General features: G+C 43.4%; 1 protein-coding gene across 2 annotated transcripts in view; it reads left to right on the top strand.

The window, feature by feature from the left end:
* The window catches only part of nadkb (NAD kinase b), a 99,065-nt gene that overhangs the window by 19,722 nt on the left and 57,688 nt on the right, over positions 1 to 21,655 (top strand). For both annotated transcript variants that reach the window (XR_010017605.1, XM_063045301.1), the window contains exon 3: positions 21,198 to 21,281. Coding sequence is in view for 1 of the 2 variants with exons in the window: in XM_063045301.1 (XP_062901371.1) it covers positions 21,198 to 21,281 (84 nt within the window). In the remaining variant the exon portion in view is untranslated. The remainder of the gene's footprint in view (positions 1 to 21,197; positions 21,282 to 21,655) is intronic.

The following is a 21,655-nucleotide window of genomic DNA, read 5'->3' as shown; positions in this document are numbered from 1 at the left end:
CCACCTTTGCTATCTGGCTTGGTATCCTGTTCTTTTAATTCCAACTAATTACCAGGAGTTCAATAGTCTAAGGCCTATCAAAATGATTGCCGTACTAAATTCTACACACACAGTGTCATTGTCCAGTCCCTCCAAGGTATCCCAATCTATTGCTGTAATGTTCTCCCTGATCAGTCACGCACTACCCCCTTCCTTTTGTACCCTGCCCTGTCACACCTGAAATATTTGTACCCGAAAAACACTGAGCTGCCAGTCTTGTGTTTCTGTGATCGCAACAATATCATGATCCCATGTTCTGATCCAGTTTGATAGATTGTCTCTCTTGTCTGTGAGATTCCTGGCACTGAAGGCAATATGGTTCAGCTAACCAGCCAGCTTGTGTTTTCCCCTCCTTTCTGTTTCTGCTCTCTCCACTGGATTTGCCTGTTCTGTTTTTTTACGTGAGATACACTGTCACGGTGAGTCTCAGCCTTTGCCTTTATAGTCTGAAAATTCCCAAGCAGGACTGGACCTGAAGACCACAGTACTTATAACCTCAACCACTCCATCATGGCTGATTTATTATCCCTACCAACTCCATTCTCCTGCTTTCTCCCTGTGCCCTTTAATGCTCTGACTAATCAAGAACCCATCAATGTCCATTTTAAATATACCTAGTGACTTAGCCTGCACAATTGTCTATGGCAATGAATTCCACGAATTCTCCACCCTCTGACTAAGAAATTCTTGCTCATCTCTGTTCTAAAGGGATGTCCTTCTATTCTGATCATGTCCCCTCAGGTCCTAGACTCTCCCATTGTAGGAGACATCCTCTCCACATCCACTCATCTAGGCCTTTCAATATTTGATAGGTTTCAATGTGATCCCTCCTCATTCTTCTAAACTTCAGTGAGTTCAGACCCAGAACTACTGAACTTCCTTGCTGATATACAAGTGATCCTCCAGTTCTGGTGCTATCTATAGTTGTACAGTCATTATAGCCCCAGGAGAGATCCCAATTAACTAAAAACCCAAAGCTGCCCTATCTATGCAGCTTTTTAAATGTGAATTCATCTTCCTATTTTTAATAGTCATAGCACATCAGTGCTCATCCCTGCATCAGGCAGCATGGTCGGCACAATGCTTTACAGTGCCAGTGATCACCCATTGCGGTTCAATTACTTCTCCCCCGACTGCATGAGTTTCATCTGGGTGCTCCAGTTTCCTCCCACAGTCCAAAGAGCTGTGCCGGTTAGTAAGTTAGTTGGTCATTGTAAATTGTCCTGTGATTAGACTAGGGTCAAATAGTTGGGTTGCTGAGTGGTGTGGCTCGTTGAGCCAGAAGGGCCTATTCTGTGCTGTGTCTCTAAATAAATAAAATATAGTTACAGAGAAAGTGCATTGAGTTCAATTCCACTGCTGTCTGTAAGAAGATGCTACATTCTACCCATGACTGCCTGAGTTTCCTTTGACTGCTCCGGTTTCCTCCTACATTCCAAAGCCTTACAGGTTAGGGTTAATAAGTTGTGGGCATACTTTGTTGACGCTGGAAGTGTGGCAGCACTTGCAGGCTGCTCCCAGTACATCCTCATACTGTTGATTGTTGATGCAAACAGCCCATTTCACAGTATGTCTCAATGTACATGTGACAAATAAAACTACAGTAATATTTTTAATTTTTTCAAACTTTGCTAGTCTAGTAACAGAAGTTACTCATAACTGTTACACTCAGTGCAGGTTCTTTTGTCTGCTGGTTTACAGCTTAAAAACTAGGACAAGGTATCTTCCGATTCTAATTAACTTTCAAACCTGAGATAATGGATTTTTAAAAAAATTTCTAACATAATTGTAAGCTAATTTTTATCCAATTCTGAGGTAACCAGGAAGGGGCCCCCATTGAAGGGGTTTGTCATATCCATTCTGGGGCAACTCACTTGACTTTGGTCTCCACCAGACACTCAGCTTTCACCCCTGGCTCCAAGTAGCTGTTTGCACGCAACAGCAGCCACACAACCTCGACAGGTGATCTCAACCAAGTGAGGGCAGCTGGTGGCCTCATATTGCGGTGAGATAAGGACATACCTGTCCGGGCATGCAAGTGAGCTCTGGTGGACTGGGCATGTGAGATCTGCTGTGGGATCCAATGGCCAGGAAGGTGGTACTGCAATGCGCTGTGGAGAGTGAAGGGCGTGGCGTGGCATAGAAGATGTCATGGTCATTCACTGCAGCCAAGGAAGACCCCAGTTGGTGATGCTTGTTTGTACAACTGGACCCAGACTTCTGAGGTCAAGAGAGTGAAACTGTCACAATGCAACAGCTTTTCTATTTTAAAAACTCTCCCATCCACATTTCCGGTCATCATCGTATACGATAGACAACCACCAATTCTGATTGTGGGGAAAAACTTGCACTGTTAAACAGAATTACCAATCATGCAACATTAAATTTGGTAGAATAGCGTTATTGCTGTGCCAGTAAACGAGGTTCAATTTTGTCTCTGTCTGTAAGGAGTTTGTACGTTCTCCCTGTGACTGCCCCCGGATGCTCCGGTTTCCCTACACATTCCAAAGACCTACGAATTAGTAGGTTAATGGGTCACATGGGTCTAATGAGCGATGCAGGCTGTTGTGCTGTTACTGTTCTATATCTCTGAATGAAATAAATTCAGCAAATGGCAAAGCCGAGCTCCCCCCTGTCTTTGGTTGTGCTGTCATCTCATATAATCCTATTTTTCCTTTCCTCATTCTGTTAAATATTTTGCATGATGCTGGAGAGGTAGTAATGAGGAACAGGGAAATGGCAGATGAACTGAATAAGTATTTTGCACCAGTCTTCACTGTGGAAGACAACAGAATTGCTGGAAGTTCGAGAGTGTGAGTGGTCAGAATTGTGTGAAGTTACCATTATTAGGGAGAAGGATCTTGGGAAACTGCAAGGTCAGAAGGTAGATGTGTCACTTGGACCAGATGGTGTATACTCCAGGGTTCTAGAAGAAGCTGCTGAAGAGATGGTGGAGGCATTAGTAATGCTCTTTCAAGAATCACTTGATTCTGGAATAGTTCCATAAGACTGGAAAATTACAAATGACGCTCCACTCTTCAAGAAGGGAGAGAGGTAGAACAGCGGTCCCCAACCACCGGGCCGCAAAGCATGTGCTACCAGGCCGCGAGGAAACGATATGATTTGGCGATATCAGTGAGCTGCACCTTTCCTCATTCCCTGTCACGCCCACTGTTGAGCTTGAACGCATGCGAGGTCATTATCCACGCGTCATCCATGTCAGCGCGGGAAGAAGATCAACTCCTCGAGCTTGCAAATGATGGCAGGCTGAAAATTATGTTTGACATAACATCTCTGCCGGCATTCTGGATCAAAGTCAAGGCTAAATATCCTGAGATAGCCATGAAAGCACTGAAAACATTGCTTCCATTTCCAACATATCTCTGCAATGAATGCAACGAAAACTAAATTGTGGAATAGACCGGACATAAGGAACCCCCTTCGAGTATCGCTGTCTCCCATCACCCCTCGATGGCACCGTCTTGTTGCAGGGAAGCAAGCCCAGGGCTCCCACTGATTCAGCGATATTGGTGTGTTGCAATGATTTTATATGTTCAAACAGGGAGAATATGTGCTGTGTGTTTAATATCCAAATGTTACTTAAAATATTATGATGCTATTGACTTATAAGTGACTTATAATTGACTTATCAGTATATTCATGCGAGGAAAATATGTGCTGTGTGTTTAATATTAAATTCGTTAGATAAACCCTTTTAGAAACGAAATTGAGTGTATTAGCCACTTATCACCTATATTCCGGTTGTGATTAACATCCCCCCCCCCGGAAAAGAATCACCAAAAACAATTTGCAGAAAAAAATCGGCGTGTACACGCATGCGCACTGGTGCCCGCACAAGGCTTCATGGTCATGGTAGTCTTTCTCGGGGTAAACTCAACATATTTGACTGCTACTCTTGTCGGTTGGCAACCCTACCGCATCCCCCCCCCCCGGCTGGCCAGTCTGCAAGAGGTAGAAGAACATAGAAACATAGAAAATAGGTGCAGGAGTAGGCCATTCGGCCCTTTGAGCCTGCACCACCTTTCAGTATGATCATGGCTGACCATCCAACTCAGAACCCTGTATCTGCCTTCTCCCCATACCCCCGATCCCTTTAGCCACAAGGGCCATATCTAACTCCCTCTTAAATAAAACCAATGAACTGGCCTCAACTGTTTCCTGTGGCAGAGAATTGCACAGATTCACCACTCTCTGTGTGAAGAAGTTTTTCCTCATCTTGGTCCTAAAAGGTTTCCCCTTTATCCTTAAACTGTGTCCCCTCGTTCTGGACTTCCCCAACATCGGGAACAATCTTCCTGCATCTAGCCTGTCCAATCCCTTTAGGAATTTATATGTTTCAATAAGATCCCCCCTCAATCTACTAAATTCCAGCGAGTATAAGCCTAGTCGATTTAGTCTTTCATCATATGTAAGTCCTGCCATCCCAGGAATCAATCTGGTGAACCTTCTTTGTACTCCCTCTATGGCAAGAATGTCTTTCCTCAGATTAGGGGACCAAAACTGCACATATTACTCCAGTGTGGTCTCACCAAGGCCTTGTACAACTGCACTAGTACCTCCCTGCTCCTGTACTTGAATCCTCTTGCTATGAATGCCAGCATACCATTCGCCTTTTTCACCGCCTGCTGTACCTGCATGCCCACTTTCAATGACTGGTGTACAATGACACCTAGGTCTCGTTGCACCTCCCCTTTTCCTAATCGGCCACCATTCAGATAATAATCTGTTCTCCTGTTCTTGCCACCAAAGTAGATAACCTCACATTTATCCACATTAAATTGCATCTGCCATGAATTTGCCCACTTACATAACCTATCCAAGTCACCCTGCATCCTCTTAGCATCCTCCTCACAGCTAACACTGCCGCCCAGCTTCGTGTCATCTGCAAACTTGGAGATGCTGCATTTAATTCCATCGTCTAAGTCATTAATATATATTGTGAACAACTGGGGTCCCAGCACTGAGCCTTGTGGTACCCCACTAGTCACTGCCTGCCATTCTGAAAAGGTCCCGTTTATTCCCACTCTTTGCTTCCTGTCTGCCAACCAATTCTCTATCCACATCAATACCATACCCCTAACACTGTGTGCTTTAAGTTTGCACACTTATCTCCTGTGTGGGACCTTGTCAAAAGCCTTTTGAAAATCCAAATATACCACATCCACTGGTTCTCCCCTATCCACTCTACTAGTTAGATCCTCAAAAAATTCTGTGAGATTCGTCAGACATGATTTTCCTTTCACAAATCCATGCTGACTTTGATGATTTCACTGCTTTCCAAATGTGCTGTTATCACATCTTTGATAACTGACTCTAGCATTTTCGCCACCACCGATGTCAGGCTAACCGGTATATAATTCCCCGGTTTCTCTCTCCTTCCTTTTTTAAAAGCTGGGTTACATTAGCCACCCTCCAATCCGCAGGAACTAATCCACTTGGCACGTGGCCAAGTGGTTAAGGCATTGGACTAGCGACGTGAAGATTGTGAGTTCGAGCCCCAGCCGAGGCAACGTGTTGTATCCTTGAGCAAGGCACTTAATCACACATTGCTCTGCGACGACACCAGTGCCAAGCTGTATGGGTCCTAATGCCCCACATTGGTGTTGTGGAGAGGGGAGACTTGCAGCATGGGCAACTGCTGGTCTTCCATGCAAACTTGCCCAGGCCTGCGCCTTGGAGAGTGAAGACTTTCCAGGCGCAGATCCATGGTCTCGCAAGGCTAACGGATGCCTTTTTTTAAATCCAGAATCTAAAGCGTTTTGAAAAACTATCACTAATGCATCCACTATTTCTTGGGCTACTTCCTTAAGCACTCTGGGATGCAGACCATCTGGCCCTGGGGATTTATCTGCTTTAATCCCTTCAATTTACCTAACACCACTTCCCTACTAACGTGTATTTCCCTCAGTTCCTCCATCTCACTAGACCCTCAGTCCCCTACTATTTCCGGAAGATTATTTATGTCCTCAGTGAAGACAGAACCAAAGTAGTTATTCTGTTGGTCTGCCATGTCCTTGTTCCCCATGATCAATTCACCTGTTTCTGACTGTAAGGGGCCGACATTTGTCTTAACCAATCTTTTTCTTTTCACATATCTATAAAAGCTTTTACAGTCAGTTTTTATGTTCCTTGCCAGCTTTCTCTCATAATCTTTTTTCCCTTTCCTAATTAAGCCCTTTGTCCTCTGCTGGACTCTGAATTTCTCGCAATCCTCAGGTGTGCTGCTTTTTCTGGCTAATTTGTATGTTTCTTCTTTGGAGTTGATACTATCCCTAATTTCTCTTGTCAGCCACGGACGCACTACCTTCCCTGGTTTGTTCTTTTGCCAAACTGGGATGAACAATTGTTGTAGTTCATCCATGCGATCTTTAAACGCTTGCCATTGCATATCCACCGTCAACCCTTTCAGTATCATCTGCCAGTCTATCTTAGCTAATTCACGTCTCATATCTTCAAAGTTACCCTTCTTTAAGTTCAGAACCTTTGTTTCTGAATTAACTATATCACTGTCCATCTTGATGAAGAATTCCACCATATTATAGTCACTCTTACCCAAGGGGCCTTGCACGACAAGATTGCTAACTAACCCTTCCTCATTGCTCAATATCCAGTCTAGAATGGCCTGCTCTCTAGTTGGTTCCTCGACATGTTGGTTCAGAAAACCATCCCGCATACATTCCAGGAAATCCTCTTCAGCACCCTTACCAATTTGGTTCACCCAATCTATATGTAGATTGAAGTCACCCATTATAATTTCTGTTCCTTTATTGCACAGAAACAGAAACTACAGGCCAGTTTGTCTGACCTCAGTGGTCGGGAAGATGTTGGAGTTCTTTATTAAAGATGAGGTCTCAGGGTACTTGGAAGCGCATGATAAACTAGGCCATACTCAGCATGGTCTCCTCAAGGGGAAATCTTGTCTGACAAATCTGTTGGAATTCTTTGATGAAATAGCTGGCAGGAGAGACAAAGGAAAATCGGTTGATTTGTGTACTTGGATTTTCAGAAGGCCTTTGACAAGGTGCATGGTATTACAGGAAAGATTGTAGCATGGATAACGCAGTGGCTGATTGACAGGAGGAAAAGAGTGGGAATAAAGGAAGCTTCTGGTTGGCTGCTGGTGACTAGTGGTTTTCCACAGGGGCTGCTTCTTTTTGTCAATTACTTGAATGAAGAAAATTCACAGAAGACATAAATGAAGTTGGCTGAAGGAGCAGGTAACTTTGAGGAAGTAGAGAGACTACAGAAGGACTTAAACAGATTCGGACAATGGGCAAAGAAGTGGCAGATGGAATACAGTGTTAGGAAGTATATGGTCATACAATTTGGTAGAAGAAATAAAAAGGTAGACTATTTTCTAAATGGAGAGAAAATTTAAAAATCTGAGGTGCAAAAGGATTGGGGAGTCCTTGTGCAGGATTCCCCACGTGTTAATTTGCTGGTTGAGACAGTAGTGAGGAAGGCAAATGTGATGTCAACATTCATTTCGAGAGGACTAGAATATAAAAACAAGGATGTAATGTTGAGGCCTTGCTTCGATTAAGTTGAGGAGCTTTGGACCCCTTATCTTAGAAATGACCTGCTGACAATGGAGATGGTTCAAATAAGGTTTACAAAAATGATTTCAGGATTGAACTGCTTGTCATATGAAGAGTTATTGATGGCTCAAAGTTCAAAGAAAAATTTATTATCGAAGACTACACACGTCACCACATACAAACCTGAGATTCTTTTTCCTGCGGGCATTCTTAGCAAATCTACAGAACAGTATCTGTAAACAGGATCAATAAACAACAAAATGTGCAAATGCAATTATAAATAAATAGCAATAAATAATGAGAGCATGAAGTAACAAGATAACGAGTCTGTAAAGTGAGACCTGTGGGATCTCCAGAAATAGAATGAGTGTAGCTTTTGTTCAAGAGCCTCATGACTCTGGGCCTGTATTCACTGGAATTCAGAAGAATGAGGGGTGACCTAATTGAAATTTACTGAATGGTGAAGGGAGGATGAGTGGGCTCAGGGAGGATGTTTCCAATGGTGGGAGATTCTAAGATGAGAGGACACAGCCTCAGAATAGAGGGCATCCTTTTAGAATGGAGATGAGGAATTTCTTTAGCCAGAGAAGGGTGAATCTGTGGAATTCGTTGTGGGAGGTGGCTGTGAAGGCCAAGTCTTTACGTATATTTTAGACAGATGTAGATTCTTGATTGGTCAGGGCATGAAGGGATACAGGGAGAAGGCAGGAGATTGGGGCTGAGAGGGAAAATGGATCAGCCATGATGAAATGGTGGAGCAGACTTGATGGACCAAATGGTTAATTCTAATCCTCTATTTTACGGTCTTGTTCATTTGAAGGGATCTCTCTGTACAATGCATGAGCGAATGTCACAGAGTAAATTCCTCCTTTTAATTATATTGTTTCGAATGTTTTCCCCAATTTTAACTCTTTGGTTATTAAAATATATGGTGTTCTACTTTGCTGTCAAAACCACAAAAAGGACTACTTTGCAGTTATTTAAAACTTTGGTAGTTTTCCTCCCTACAACAAACTTGAACTTTTCAACTCAACAGCCACTCACCTATTGACCAAAATGTCCCAATTGATTTCCAAAACTGGTAAGTATCTTATGTAAAGGGTTTAATGGAGATGGTCCAGAGAATTATACCCAGAATGAAAGGATTAACAAATAAGAAGCATTTGATGGCCATGGGCCTGAACTCGTGAGAGGTTAGAAGACTGGTGGGGGCGGGGGCGTAATCTCATTGAAACCTACCGAGTATTGAAAGGCCTTTGATAGAGAGGATGTGGAGAGGCTATTTCCTATGGTGGAGGAGTCTATGGTGAGGGCACAGCCTCAGAATACAAGGATGTCCCTTTAGAAAAGAGGTGAGGAGGAATTTCTTTAGCCAGTGGTGGTGAATCTGTGGAATTCATTATCACAGACAGCTGTGCAGGCCAAGTCAACTGGGTACCTTTTAGATAAAGGTTGATAGGTTCTTGATTAGTATCTGTCAAAGGTTATGGGACAAAGCAGGAGAATGGGGTTGAGACGGATAATAAGTTAGCCTTATTGGAATGGCAGAATACTTGATGGGCCGAAAAGCCTAATCCTGTTCCTATATTTTCCAATCTAATTGTTGCCTTTATTTTGTTTCGATACGTTTTTAAAATTTTAATTTTCAAGATGTGATGATCAGTTGCATGTAAGGAAATGAGATGTGTTCAGCTTTAAGTGTCGCATAGGATATTATTGCATAAGACTTTGTGCCTTCGGGGTAATAGAATTGCATGACTAAAAGGTTGTTTCTAAAGATTTGCCTTCTTCGTGATGGCTCTTATATGCTGGTCCAAGGACAGCTCCTCTGATATGATTGCACTAAGGAATTTAAAGTTTAGATGAAGAAGAGAGAAATGTAGGGACAAAAGATTGTGAGAAATTGAGAAATTCAGCATTGATATAATTGGGTTGTAGGGTTGTAGGCTACCTAGACAATATGGGGAGACTTTGCGTGGTGGTAATCACTACTGGATCAGTAATCCAGAGACCCAGTTATACGCTGGGGACATGAGTTTGAATCCCACCAGGGCAGATTGTGAATTTAAATTAAAAAAAAATCTGATTACCATGAATCCATGTTGATTGTCATAAAAACCCATCTGATTCATTAATGACTTTTAGGGGAGGAATCCTGCCATCCTTACCTGGTCTGGCCTGGTTGACTCTTAAAAACAGAGATGGGTCATACCTCGACACTTTTATCCCCCCCTTGTTCAATCCCTTCCCACCTATGTTTGTGACACTTCTCACGCTCTGAATTTTTTCAATGATTTTAAGTTCCCTGGCCCCCACCGCCTTATTTCACCATGAATGTCCAGTCCCTATAAACCTCCATCCCCCACCAGGAAGGTCTCAAAGCTCTCTGCTTCTTTTTGGATTCCATACCTAACCAGTTCCCCGTACCACCACTCTCCTCCGTCTGGCGGAATTAGTCCTTACTCTTAATAATTTCTCCTTTGGCTCCTCCCACTTCCTCCAAGCTAAAGGTGTAGCCATGGGCACCTGTATGGGTCCCAGCTATGCCTGCCTTTTTATTGGCTTTGTGGAACAGTCCATGTTCCAAGTCTATACTGGTATCTGTCCCCTCTTTTCCTTTGCTACATCGACGACTGCATTGGTGCTGCTTCCTGCACGCATGCTGAGCTTGTTGACTTCATTAACTTTGTCTCCAACTTTCACCCTGCCCTGAAATTTACCTGGTCCATTTCTGACACCTCCCTCCCCTTTCTTGATCTTTCTGTCTCTGTCTCTGGAGACAGCTTATCTACGGATGGCTACTATAAGCCTACGGACTCTCACAACTACCTGAATTATTCCTCGTCCCACCCTGTCTCTTGCAAAAATGCCATCCCCTTCTCGCAATTCCTCCATCTCCGCCGCATCTGCTCTCAGGATGAGGCTTTTCATTCCAGGACGAAGGAGATGTCTTCCTTTCTTTAAAGAAAGGAGCTTCCCTTCCTCCACCCTCTACTCTGCTCTCAAACGCATCTCTCCCATTTCCTGCACATCTGCTGTCACCCCATTCTCCCGCCACCCCACTAGGGATGCGGTTCCCCTTGTCCTCACCTACCACCCCACCCCTCCGGGTCCAACATATAATTCTCCATAACTTCTGCCACCTCCAATGGGATCCCACCACCAAGCACATCTTTCCCGCCCCACCTTCTGCTTTCCGCAGGGATCGCTCCCTACGCGACTCCCTTGTCCATTCGTCCCCCCCATCCCTTCCCACCGATCTCTCTCCCGGCACTTATGCTTGTAAGTGGAACAAGTGCTACATATGCCCTTACATTTCCTCCCTCACCACCATTCAGGGCCCCAGACAGTCCTTCCAGGTGAGGTGACACTTCACCTGTCAGTCGGCTGGTGTGATATACTGCGTCCGGTGCTCCCGGTGCGGCCTTCCATATATTGGTGAGACCTGACGCAGACTGGGAGACCGTTTCGCTGAACACCTACGCTCTGTCCGCCAGAGAAAGCAGGATCTCCCAGTGGCGATATATTTTAATTCCATGTCCCATTCCTATTCTGATATGTCTATTCACGGCCTCCTCTACTATCAAGATGAAGCCACACTCAGGTTGGAGGAACAACACCTTATATTCCGTCTGGGTAGCCTCCAACCTGATGGCATGAACATTGACTTCTCTAACTTCCATTAATGCCCCTCCTCTGGTGCTCCCCTTCCCCTTTCTTTCTCCCTAGACCTCCCATTCCGTCCCATGATCCAGCCTTGTATCCCTTTTGCCAATCAACTTTCCAGCTCTTAGTTTCATCCCATCCCTCCTGTCTTCTCCTATCATTTCGGATCTCCCCCTCCCACTTTCAAATTTTCTTTCAGTTAGTCCTGACAAAGGGTCTTGGCCCGAAACGTCAACTGTACATCTTCCTATAGATGCTACCTGGCCTGCTGTGTTCCACCAGCATTTTGTGTGTGTTGCATGGGCAATAAATGCTGGCTTCCACATCCTGTAAATGAATAAATAAAAATAAAACTTGACAATATAAAGTGTTGTTCTCCAGTTTGCAAATAACCTGCCAAGTTCCTTCAGCAATTTGTTTTTGCAAAGGTCTAAACCTGTGTTAATTGTAGTTAACCACTCAGCCAGTGGAATATAATATGAGGTAATCCACAGTGGGAGAACAGAGAAACAAAGTTAGTAGAAAAAGAGGTGAAAGAAATTTGTAGTACAAAGGATCTAGATGTCCTTGTACTTGGAAGAACAAAGTTACCCTGCAGGTACAGCAAGTGATTAAGAAGGCTGATAGGATTGAGGCCATTATTGTAAAGGACTAGAGTGCAAAGGTTTTGCCACTTTAGGAACATGAGGAATAGAAGCAGGAGTGGGCCAGTTGCCACTTATACATGCTTCAGCAGTAAACAAGATGAAGGCTCTCTTTACATTTTGGGGCAGCATGGTAGTGTATTAGCTAGTGTAATGCTCTACAATGCCAGTGACCCTGGGTTCAATTCTCACCATTGACTGTAAGGAGTTTGTACATTCTCCCAGTGACTGTGTGGGTTTCCACCCACATTACAAAGATGTATGGGTTAGTAGGTTAATTGGTCACTTGGCTATATTGAGATGGTGTGGACTTGTTGGGCTGGACCATCCTACGTATCTAAATAACAAAAAGTAAATAATTTTATTTCCAATGTTACTTTTCCATATTCATTTATTTTTAATGTCCAAACATTTATTGATCCCATTCCCTATCCTAATTGGGCACTGCGGGCTCGTGGGGCTAAACCACATCTCTAAATAAAATGAAATAAATAATTAAATACACAGGAAAGCAGTGCCTTCATCAGAAGTAGAGTCTGTTACAAATGTTAGCGTGCAAAGTAATGATGCTATTGGAAGATACTTAGAAAATGTCAGTGCAACGACAGTCAAAAGTGGATTTAAAAAAAGGCAACTATCTGGAGGAATTTTTCAAGAAAGGATAGGTAGAGTAGAGGTAAATCAGTGGGTACAATGGCTCTGGAATTTAATAAAATGTGAGGATATTGTGCAGAATTATAGCACGTGGGATAAGACCATAAGATATAGGAACAGAAATAGGCCATCGAATCTGCTCCGCCATTTAATCATAGACTGATGATCCAATTCATCGTCCTCTCCATTCCCCTGCCTTCTCCCCATACCTTCTGATGCCCTGGCTAATCAAGAAGCTATGTATCTCTGCCTTAAATGCACACAATGACTTGGCCTCCACAGCCACTCGTGGCAACAAATTCCACAGATTTACCACTCCCTGATTAAAGTAGTTTCTCCCCATCTCTGTTCTAAATGGACGTCCTTCAATCCTGAAGTCATGCCCTCTTGCCCATAAGTTGTGCCCACTTGTTCAATTGTGGGTAATGTACTGGCATGGATTGAAAATTGGTCCACAGATGGGAAACAAAGTAGGAATAACAGAGCTGCTGAAGGGTCTCAGCCTGAAACGTGGACTGTACTCTTTTCCATAGATGCTGCCTGGCCTGCTGAGTTCCTCCAGCATTTTGTGTGTGTGTTGCTTGGGTTTCCAACATCTGCAGATTTTCTCTTGTTTAATAACAGGGCTTTTCCAGGGTGGTAGGTGGGTGACTAATGAGATACTGCAGGGATCAGTGTTTGGGGCCCATTTATTTGCAATACATACATACTCTACAAAAGTCTCGGGCATATGTATTTTGCTGGGGTGCTTAAGACATTCACAGTACTGTAGTAATTTTCTGTATTGCACTTTGCTGCCACAAAAAGAATCAAATTTCATGACATACGTGAGTGATGATAAATCTGATTCTGATATGGGTCTCTATTGTGTACTAGAGTGGGAAGGGAGCAGGGAGAAGGGAATCATAGTTGGGGAAAGGGGAAGGGAGGGGGGCACCATTCAGTCATGTATGATTTATTTTTCTTTTCTTCACCCCATTCCCCATTCTCCCACCTTTTTCCTGTAATCCTAAATTAGGTTGCCAAACAAGAACCTGCTAATCTCTCAATAAGATACACCCAATGACATTGTGTTCATAGCCCTCTGTGATGAGAAATTTCAAAGATTTCTCTTCTCCCCCCCCCCACCCCACCGTTGAAGATTTTTTTTCTCATCACAGTTTTAAAGGGGCCACCTCAGCAGGTCAGGCAGCATCTATGGAGAGGAATAACGAGCTGACGTCACACAGTTCCTGTAGCATTTTGTGTGTGGATTTCTAGCATCTAGGGAATCTCTAGTATTTGAAGGGACTTTCCTTTATTCTAAGGCCATCTCCTCAGATCTTTGACTTTCTTATTAATGGAAGGATTATCTCCATGTCCACTCTATCCAGGAGGTTGCCAAGGAGGTTGATGAAGGGAAGGCAGTGGGTGTTGTTTACATGGATTTTAGCGGTGCATTTGATGAAGTCTTGGGAGACCAGAAGGTTATAGCCAAGGCAAATTGGCTTGGCAACTTGAGATCGACAATATTATGCTCACTCATTAACCTACTCCAAGATCAACCTAACCATTCAGTCTCACATAGCTTTCCATTTTTACTTCATGTATTAGGAATGGGGAACGCACCCCCATATTCCATCCACTTAATTTATGCCAATAAAATTGCTGAATGTGGATGCCATTGAGATGTGTCCAGCTCCATGCGAGAAGCTCTTCCACTGAAATAAGTACACTTACTGAAAGTGTGCCATGTCCAATCTGGAGAATGCTCAGTCAGTTATTCCTCAGCACAATGCTGGGAAATCCAAGCAACACACAAAATGCTGGAGGAACTCAGCAGCCAACTTGAGCCGTCGACTGTACTCTTTTCCATAGATGCTGCCTGGCATTCCACTACCAGATTCCATGAGGACCCTGGGGTGGAGTGCAGTGTGAGGGCATGGATCAGATCTGCAGACCCAAAAGCTAGGAAATTCATGATCGTTTGTGTTTATGCCAGGAAATTGGTTCTTCTGGGTCTCTGTAGCTTTTTAGTTTCCTCACTGGGTTTCCTTGTGGCAAAGAAGTCATGCAGATGTTAAACTTTTGGGGTGTAGAATATACAAATGGGAAAATTATGGTACAGATATAAAATATTAGGCTGCATCTGGAATATTGTGTACAGTTTTTGTCACTACGGTATAGAAAGGATGTGATCACCCTGGAGAAGGTGGAGGGGAGATTCACCAGAATGTTGCCTGAGATGACTATCTCATTTATAAGGAGAGCAAGGCTTGTTTTCCTTGGAGCTAAGAAGACAGAAGGGGGAACTGATAGAAGTGCTCAGATGTAGTAGAGGCATTGTTATAATTGACAACAGTAAAACTTTCCCTTAAGAGGTATCTAAAAGCAGCACCATAGATTTAAAGTAAGGAGTTTGCCAGCAGAAGTAATGGCTACAGGTTCAATTTCCACATTTAAGAGAAGGTGGGTGTGTGGGTGGGAGGGATATGGAGGTCTAACTAGGCATGTGGATCGGAGAGAAATGGAGGTCTATGATCCACTGTTTGGGGTGGGAGGGGAGGGCTATGGAGGTCTGTGGTCCAGGTGTGTATGGGAGTGATATGAAGCTGTATGGTCCAGATGTATGCGATATGAAGCTCTATGGTCCAGGTGTGTAATGGAGCGTTATGAAGCTCTGTGGAAGGAGATGGAGGTCTGTGGCCCAGGTGTGTGGGTGGAAGGAGAGGGATATGGAGGTCTATGCCTGAAGGACCTGTTTCCATGTTGTGTGGCTCCAGGACACTGCACCCCTGCCCCCCCCCCCACCTATGAAGAAAATTACACTCTAAATTATCTCTATGTTTCTATTGGTTTAATCTACTGAACCAAAGTAAACGTGTTTTTTAAAATTTCCTCTTATCTTATTTCCATACAAGCTGCATATTTGCTCTGCTAAAGTCTACTGTCCAGAGACAGCTGCATGCTATGCAAGGATACACTGTGCTTTGGCAAAACACATAGCTTTGTATTCGGAACTAGCACAGTACTGGGTGACCTAACTGTTACTTCAGTGGACGACTTCTGTCTTGTTACCTGTTAACTTTGAGTGCAAGCATGGCTTCTGTGAAACAACCCTTTGATTACCGCAAGCACCTTTCATATATAAGCTAAAGGCTATGTTCCCCTGTTAAAGTTCAGTCATATTCTTAGTGAGTTTTAGTAGAACTTAGCACAGCACAAGAACAGGCCCTTTGGCCCGTGATGTTTTAAGACCATAACACGTGGGAGCAGAATTAGGCCATTTGGCCATGGAGTCTACTCCACCATTCTGTATTGGCTGATTTATTATCCGTCTCAACCCTGTTTTCTTTGTTATCTTTGACACCTGTTATGCCAAACTAAATAAGTTAGTGATTAAATGCCCAGCTAACTTATTCTTCTACCTACACAGTATCCATATCCTATCATTTCCTGCACATTCATGTGTCAATCTAAGAGCCTCCTGAATAGCTTTATTCTACTTGCCTGTACTGGGCTCCCTGGCAGCACATTGCAGGTACCCCCCATTCTGTATGTGTTTAAAAGAAAACTTGCTCCGCACGTCTTTGAACTTACACCCTGTCACCTTAAAACACACGCTCTGTGGTATTAGATGTTTCTACCCTGAGAGAGATACCAGCTGTCTGCTCTATCTCTGCCCCTCACAATCTTATAAACCTCTGAGATCCCCCCCTCAGTTTGGAACATAGAACAGAACAGTATGGTACAGGCCCTATCCCACAATGTGCTGACCTTTTAACCTACTCCAAGATCAATCTGACCGTTCCCTCCAACATAGCCTTCTATTTTTTTTTCTTTCATCCATGTGCTTATCTAAAATTCTTTTAATTGTCTCTAATGTACCTGCCTTGTACCACCAGCCCTGGTACTGTGTTCCACACACCCACCACCCTGGGGGGGCGGGGGGGGGAATAAAAAAACACCTCTGACATTTCCCCTATACTTTCCTCCAGTCGCCTTGAAATTATTTCCTCTTGCATTAGTCATTTCTAACCAGTGAAAAAGGCACTTGTTGTCCACTGGATCTATTCATCTTATCTTGCATCTCTGTCAAATCACCCCCATCTTACTTTGCTCCAAAGAGAAAAGCCTTAGCTCACTCTACCTATCCTCATAAGACATGCTCTTTAATCCAGGCAGCATCACAGTAAATCTTCTCTGCACCCCCTCTAAAGTTTCCACATAGTGAGGCGACCGGAATATTCCAGATACTAAAGCATACAATTTTTTTTTGTCCATCAGTTTTGTAAATTTTCCCTTAAATATATATGCTGATATATGTTTGATTCTTTGTGTTAAGGAGGTTCACCTGCATTTCTTATTGCATTTATTAGTCATTGCGTACAGTCTTCAATGGAAACATCATTGACTAATCCTCTATGAGACCTTAAGACCATAGGACATGGGAGCAGAATTAATCTATTCAGCCCATTGTACCTGCGCTGCCATTCTATCATGACTGATCTGTTATCCCATTTTCTCCCTGTAACCTCTGACACCCTTACTAATCAATCTTCGCTTTAAGTATACCCAGTGACTTGGCTTCCACAGCCATCTGTGACAATGAATTGAACAGAATCGTCTCCCTCTCGCTAAAGATATTCCTCTTCATCTCTGTTCTAAAGGGACATTCTTGCATTCTGAGGTTGTGCCTACTGGTCCTAATTCTCCCACTATAGGAAACGTCCACTCTATCTAGGCCTTTCAATATTTGATAGGTTTCAATGAGATCCTTCCTCATTCTTTTATACTCCAGCGAGTACAGGCCCAGAGCAATCAAACGCTCCTCATAAGTTCGCACTTCCATTTATGGAATAATTTGCATGAACCACCTCTGGGTGTATGAATCCAATCACAAACATGTGAAAATCTGCAGATGCTAGAAATCTGAACAACACACAAAATGCTGGAGGAACTCAGCAGCCAACTGCAGCCGTCTACTGTACTTTTTTCCATAGATGCTGCCTGGCCTGCTGAGTTCCTCCAGCGTTTTGAGCATGTTACTCTGGATGTATGAACTTTTTTCTATTTTTTTAAAGAAAAAGATAGATAATTTTGAAGCCCTTCATCTGGTCACACTATCTTGTGGATAGAAAAGTTCCTGTTGGCTCACCAGGTTTTGATATGCGTAACCAGTGTTTGAAATAATTCAATAAATGTGATTTATCGCAAGTTCAACAATATTGAATATAGCATACAACAGGAATTCTGCAGATGTTGGAAATTCAAGCAACACACATCAAAGTTGCTGGTGAACGCAGCAGGCCAGGCAGCATCTCTAGGAAGAGGTACAGTCGATGTTTCAGGCCGAGACCCTTCGTCAGGACTAACTGAAGGAAGAGTTAGTAAGAGATTTGAAAGTGGGAGGGGGAGGGGGAGATCCAAAATGATAGGAGAAGACAGGAGGGGGAGGGATGGAGCCAAGAACTGGACAGGTGATTGGCAAAGGGGATATGAGAGGATCGTGGGACAGGAGGTCCGGGGAGAAAGATAAGTTGGGGGAGAACCCAGAGGATGGGCAAGGGGTATAGTCAGAGGGACAGAGGGAGAAAAAGGAGAGTGAGAGAAAGAATGTGTGTATATAGATAAAAAACGGATGGGGTACGAGGGGGAGGTGGGGCATTAGCGGAAGTTAGAGAAGTCGATGTTCTTCTAACTTCGATGTTCATCTTCTAAAGTCGATGAACATCGACTTCTCTAACTTCCGCTAATGCCCCACCTCCCCTTCGTACCCCATCCGTTATTTATTTTTATACACACATTCTTTCTCTCACTCTCCTGTTTCTCCCCCTGTTCCTCTGACTATACCCCTTGCCCATCCTCTGGGTCCCCCCCCATCTTTCTTCCTGGACCTCCTGTCCCATGATTCTCTTGTATCCCCTTTTGCCTATCACCTGTCCAGCTCTTGGCTCCATCCCTCCCCCTCCTGTCTTCTCCTATCATTTTGGATCTCCCCCTCCCCCTCCCACTTTCAAATCCCTTACTCACTCTTCCTTCAGTTAGTCCTGACGAAGGGTCTCGGCCTGAAACGTCGACTGCACCTCTTCCTACCGATGCTGCCTGGCCTGCTGCGTTCACCAGCAACTTTGATGTATGTTCCCTGCTGTTTTGGCTGCTTTTGTAGTGTCACCAAGCTGTGTTGCTATTTTTAGTGGTTTGTGACTTGTCCAGATCTCTCCATTTCTCAGCCTTTCATCTGGGCCTATGTAACTTCGTTTTTTTTCTTGTGAAAATGTTCTCCATCAGGGTTGTCTCGATTGATGAGTCTGAACCAGTAGGCTGTTTGTAGCTGGTTAGTTATTCATTCTGCTGCTTGTTCCTTGATTCTTTTTGTTCTGGCCTTCGATTTGAGTCTGTAATGCATTTCATGACAAAGGCCCTTTGGAAATACTTTTGATTCATTCGGGTCTGCAATGAGCGGAGAGCTTGTAGGTAGGAACTTGTACAAGAGATTGTGCCTTTTGACAATATAGCTTTCCTTTGGTAATACATCTGAAAATGACTTGGAAAATTTCCAGCATCTGCAGCATTCCTGTTGTTTGGGAGATCAATAGCCTGTTTTAAAAGATATTAAGCTACTAGCCATTAGTTTATCTTGTGTATCATTGAGTAGAATTTTTTTTACTTGGGTTGGTTAGACTGTGGAGCTGTCAACATGGGGTGTGATTTAGGTGGCTAAATTAATTTTGAGAACCCAGGTGAGTTCTTGAGGAAGAAAGACATAGAATAATGTGTGGATATGTTGAACACTATTTGTCTGGAGTGGGAATTACAGGCATCTGACTGCAATTCTCTACAAAAGATTGTGAGAGCTGCTGAGGGAATCATCGGGGTCTTTCTTCCACCCATCGGAGATACTTATCAGGAGCACTGTATACACAGGGCCTTCCCACCTGTCCAACAATCTCTTTGATCCTCTACCATCAGGCAGAACATAGAACAGTACAGCACAGTACAGGCCCTTCGGCCCACAATGTTGTGCCGACCCTTAAACCCTGCCTTCCATATAACCCCCCCCACCTTAAATTCCTCCATAAAGGTATCGTGGCATTGGGGCAAGGACTCTTGGGATAGGAACCTGCTTCTTTCCCCAGGCCATGAGACTACTGAACTCCCACACCACTCAGGTCTCATCTCATATAAAGTGTCAGTATCACTATACTGTTTACTTTTTAACTTGTGTCATAAACGTACATTTTTAAATTTGCACATTATTATTTAATTTGCACTGTATTATTTAATTTGTGGTAATGTTATTTCATATGTTGCATGTAAGCCATATGTACTGTGTTGTGCAACTTGGTCCAGAGGAACATTGTTTGAACTTGAACAAAAGGAGGGTGAGAGAAAATGGTGCATAATGACTAGTATAGGATATTAAGTCAAAATAATTATTTTAGAACTGAAAGCCAATCTGTGGAACATTGGACGGATGCTGTCCAGATGTGGAGTCCTGTTTTATTTAAAACTTATTCCATTGTTTTAACAAAATTATATCAAAGTCATTGATCAGTATAGCACAGAAACAGGCCCTTGGACCTGCCTACTTCATGCCAGTCCATCGACCTGCACGTGGATCACAGCCCTCTGTATTGGTAGCATAGTGGTTAGCGTAAAGCTGTTACAGAGTCTGAGACCCGGGGTCAACTTTCACTGCAGTCAGTAAGAAGCTTGTACATTCTTACTGTGACTGCATGGGTTTCCTCCAGGTGCTCCAGTTTCCTCGCACATTTCTAAAGATGTGTGGGTTAGTAGGCCAATTGATCATATGGGTGTAAATGGGCAGAGTGGACTCGTTGGGCCTGAAGGGCTTGTTATTGTGCTGTATCCCTAAATAAATAAAAGTAATACCCTTCCCATTCATGCACTTATACAAACATCTCTTGCGTGTTGCAATTGAAACCATTTCTGCCGATAGCTCGTTCCTCGGAGTGAAGAAGTTTCACATGACCTCTCGTTCTAATTTCACCCAAACTCAGTTGAAAAATCCTGCTTGCATTTACCCTATCTATACCCCTCATTTTCTATATCTATATCAAATCTCCCCTCATTCTCCTACCTCCAGGGAGTAAAGTCTTAATGGGTAAATGAAGCTGAACTGAGATCAAACCTGTGGATTAAGCTGTTGCATTCACAAAACAATACCATTAATGTAATTGCAAAGGCCTAGATAGCGTGGATGTGGAGAGGATTTTTCCTGTAGTGGGAGAGTCTTGGACCAGAAGGCACAGTCACAGATGAGGGGAAACTTCTTTAGTCAGAGGGTGAAGAATCTGTGGAATTCATTACCACAGACATCTGTGGAGAACAAGTCTTTGGGTCTACTTAAGTCGGAGGTTGAAAGGTTCTTGATTGGGAGTGCCAAAAGTTATGGGGAGAAGGCAGGAGAATGGGGTTGAGAAGGATAATAAATCAGCCATGATAGAATAGCAGAGTAGACTTGATGGGCCAGATGGCCCTATTCTGCTCCTATGCCTTACGAACTGGTGGTCTAAAATATTCTTAAGCTTCATTTATTTTCCACAGATGGCTAGGTAGCTCTCAACTGAGATATTACATGAATGCAAGGAAAGTGATAAGTAAGTTATAACACCAATGTTGTCTCTTTCAGACATGCACATTTTCTTCATGGCCCATCACCTGATACACATTTTGGACCCAAAGCCTCCATTCTGCAGAACTCCACCAGCATCGTGTAAGTAGAAAGCAACTTTTCCTTCAAGCTGACTCTGAAGTTGGGCAGTCACTGCTTTGTTAATGAAAATATAAGAAGCATCGCAGATGCCAGAATTTGAAATAAAAACAGAAGATGCGGTAAACACATAACAACTGTGAAATGACATAAGAAATTAACGTTTTAGGATAAAGTGTGAACAATGGTCAATGTTAAATTGCAGCATGGATGGACAGGTAAAAGGGAACTATCTCTGTTAGTGAGACCAGGGCTGCCACTGTTTACAGATCTATCTGTTCCATAAATTAGTGAGGGCATTTATAGAAAGAGAACCAAATGCAGACTAGGTGATCATTTTATGGGGCTTGAAGTTCCAGTTGCTTCTGATTTTAATT

The sequence above is a fragment of the Mobula hypostoma genome, chromosome 4 (genome assembly GCF_963921235.1).
Source record: "Mobula hypostoma chromosome 4, sMobHyp1.1, whole genome shotgun sequence".
Classification (NCBI taxonomy): Eukaryota; Metazoa; Chordata; class Chondrichthyes; order Myliobatiformes; family Myliobatidae; genus Mobula; species Mobula hypostoma.
Note: the sequence above shows the minus strand (reverse complement) of the source record. Positions and strands in the feature narration are given on the sequence as shown.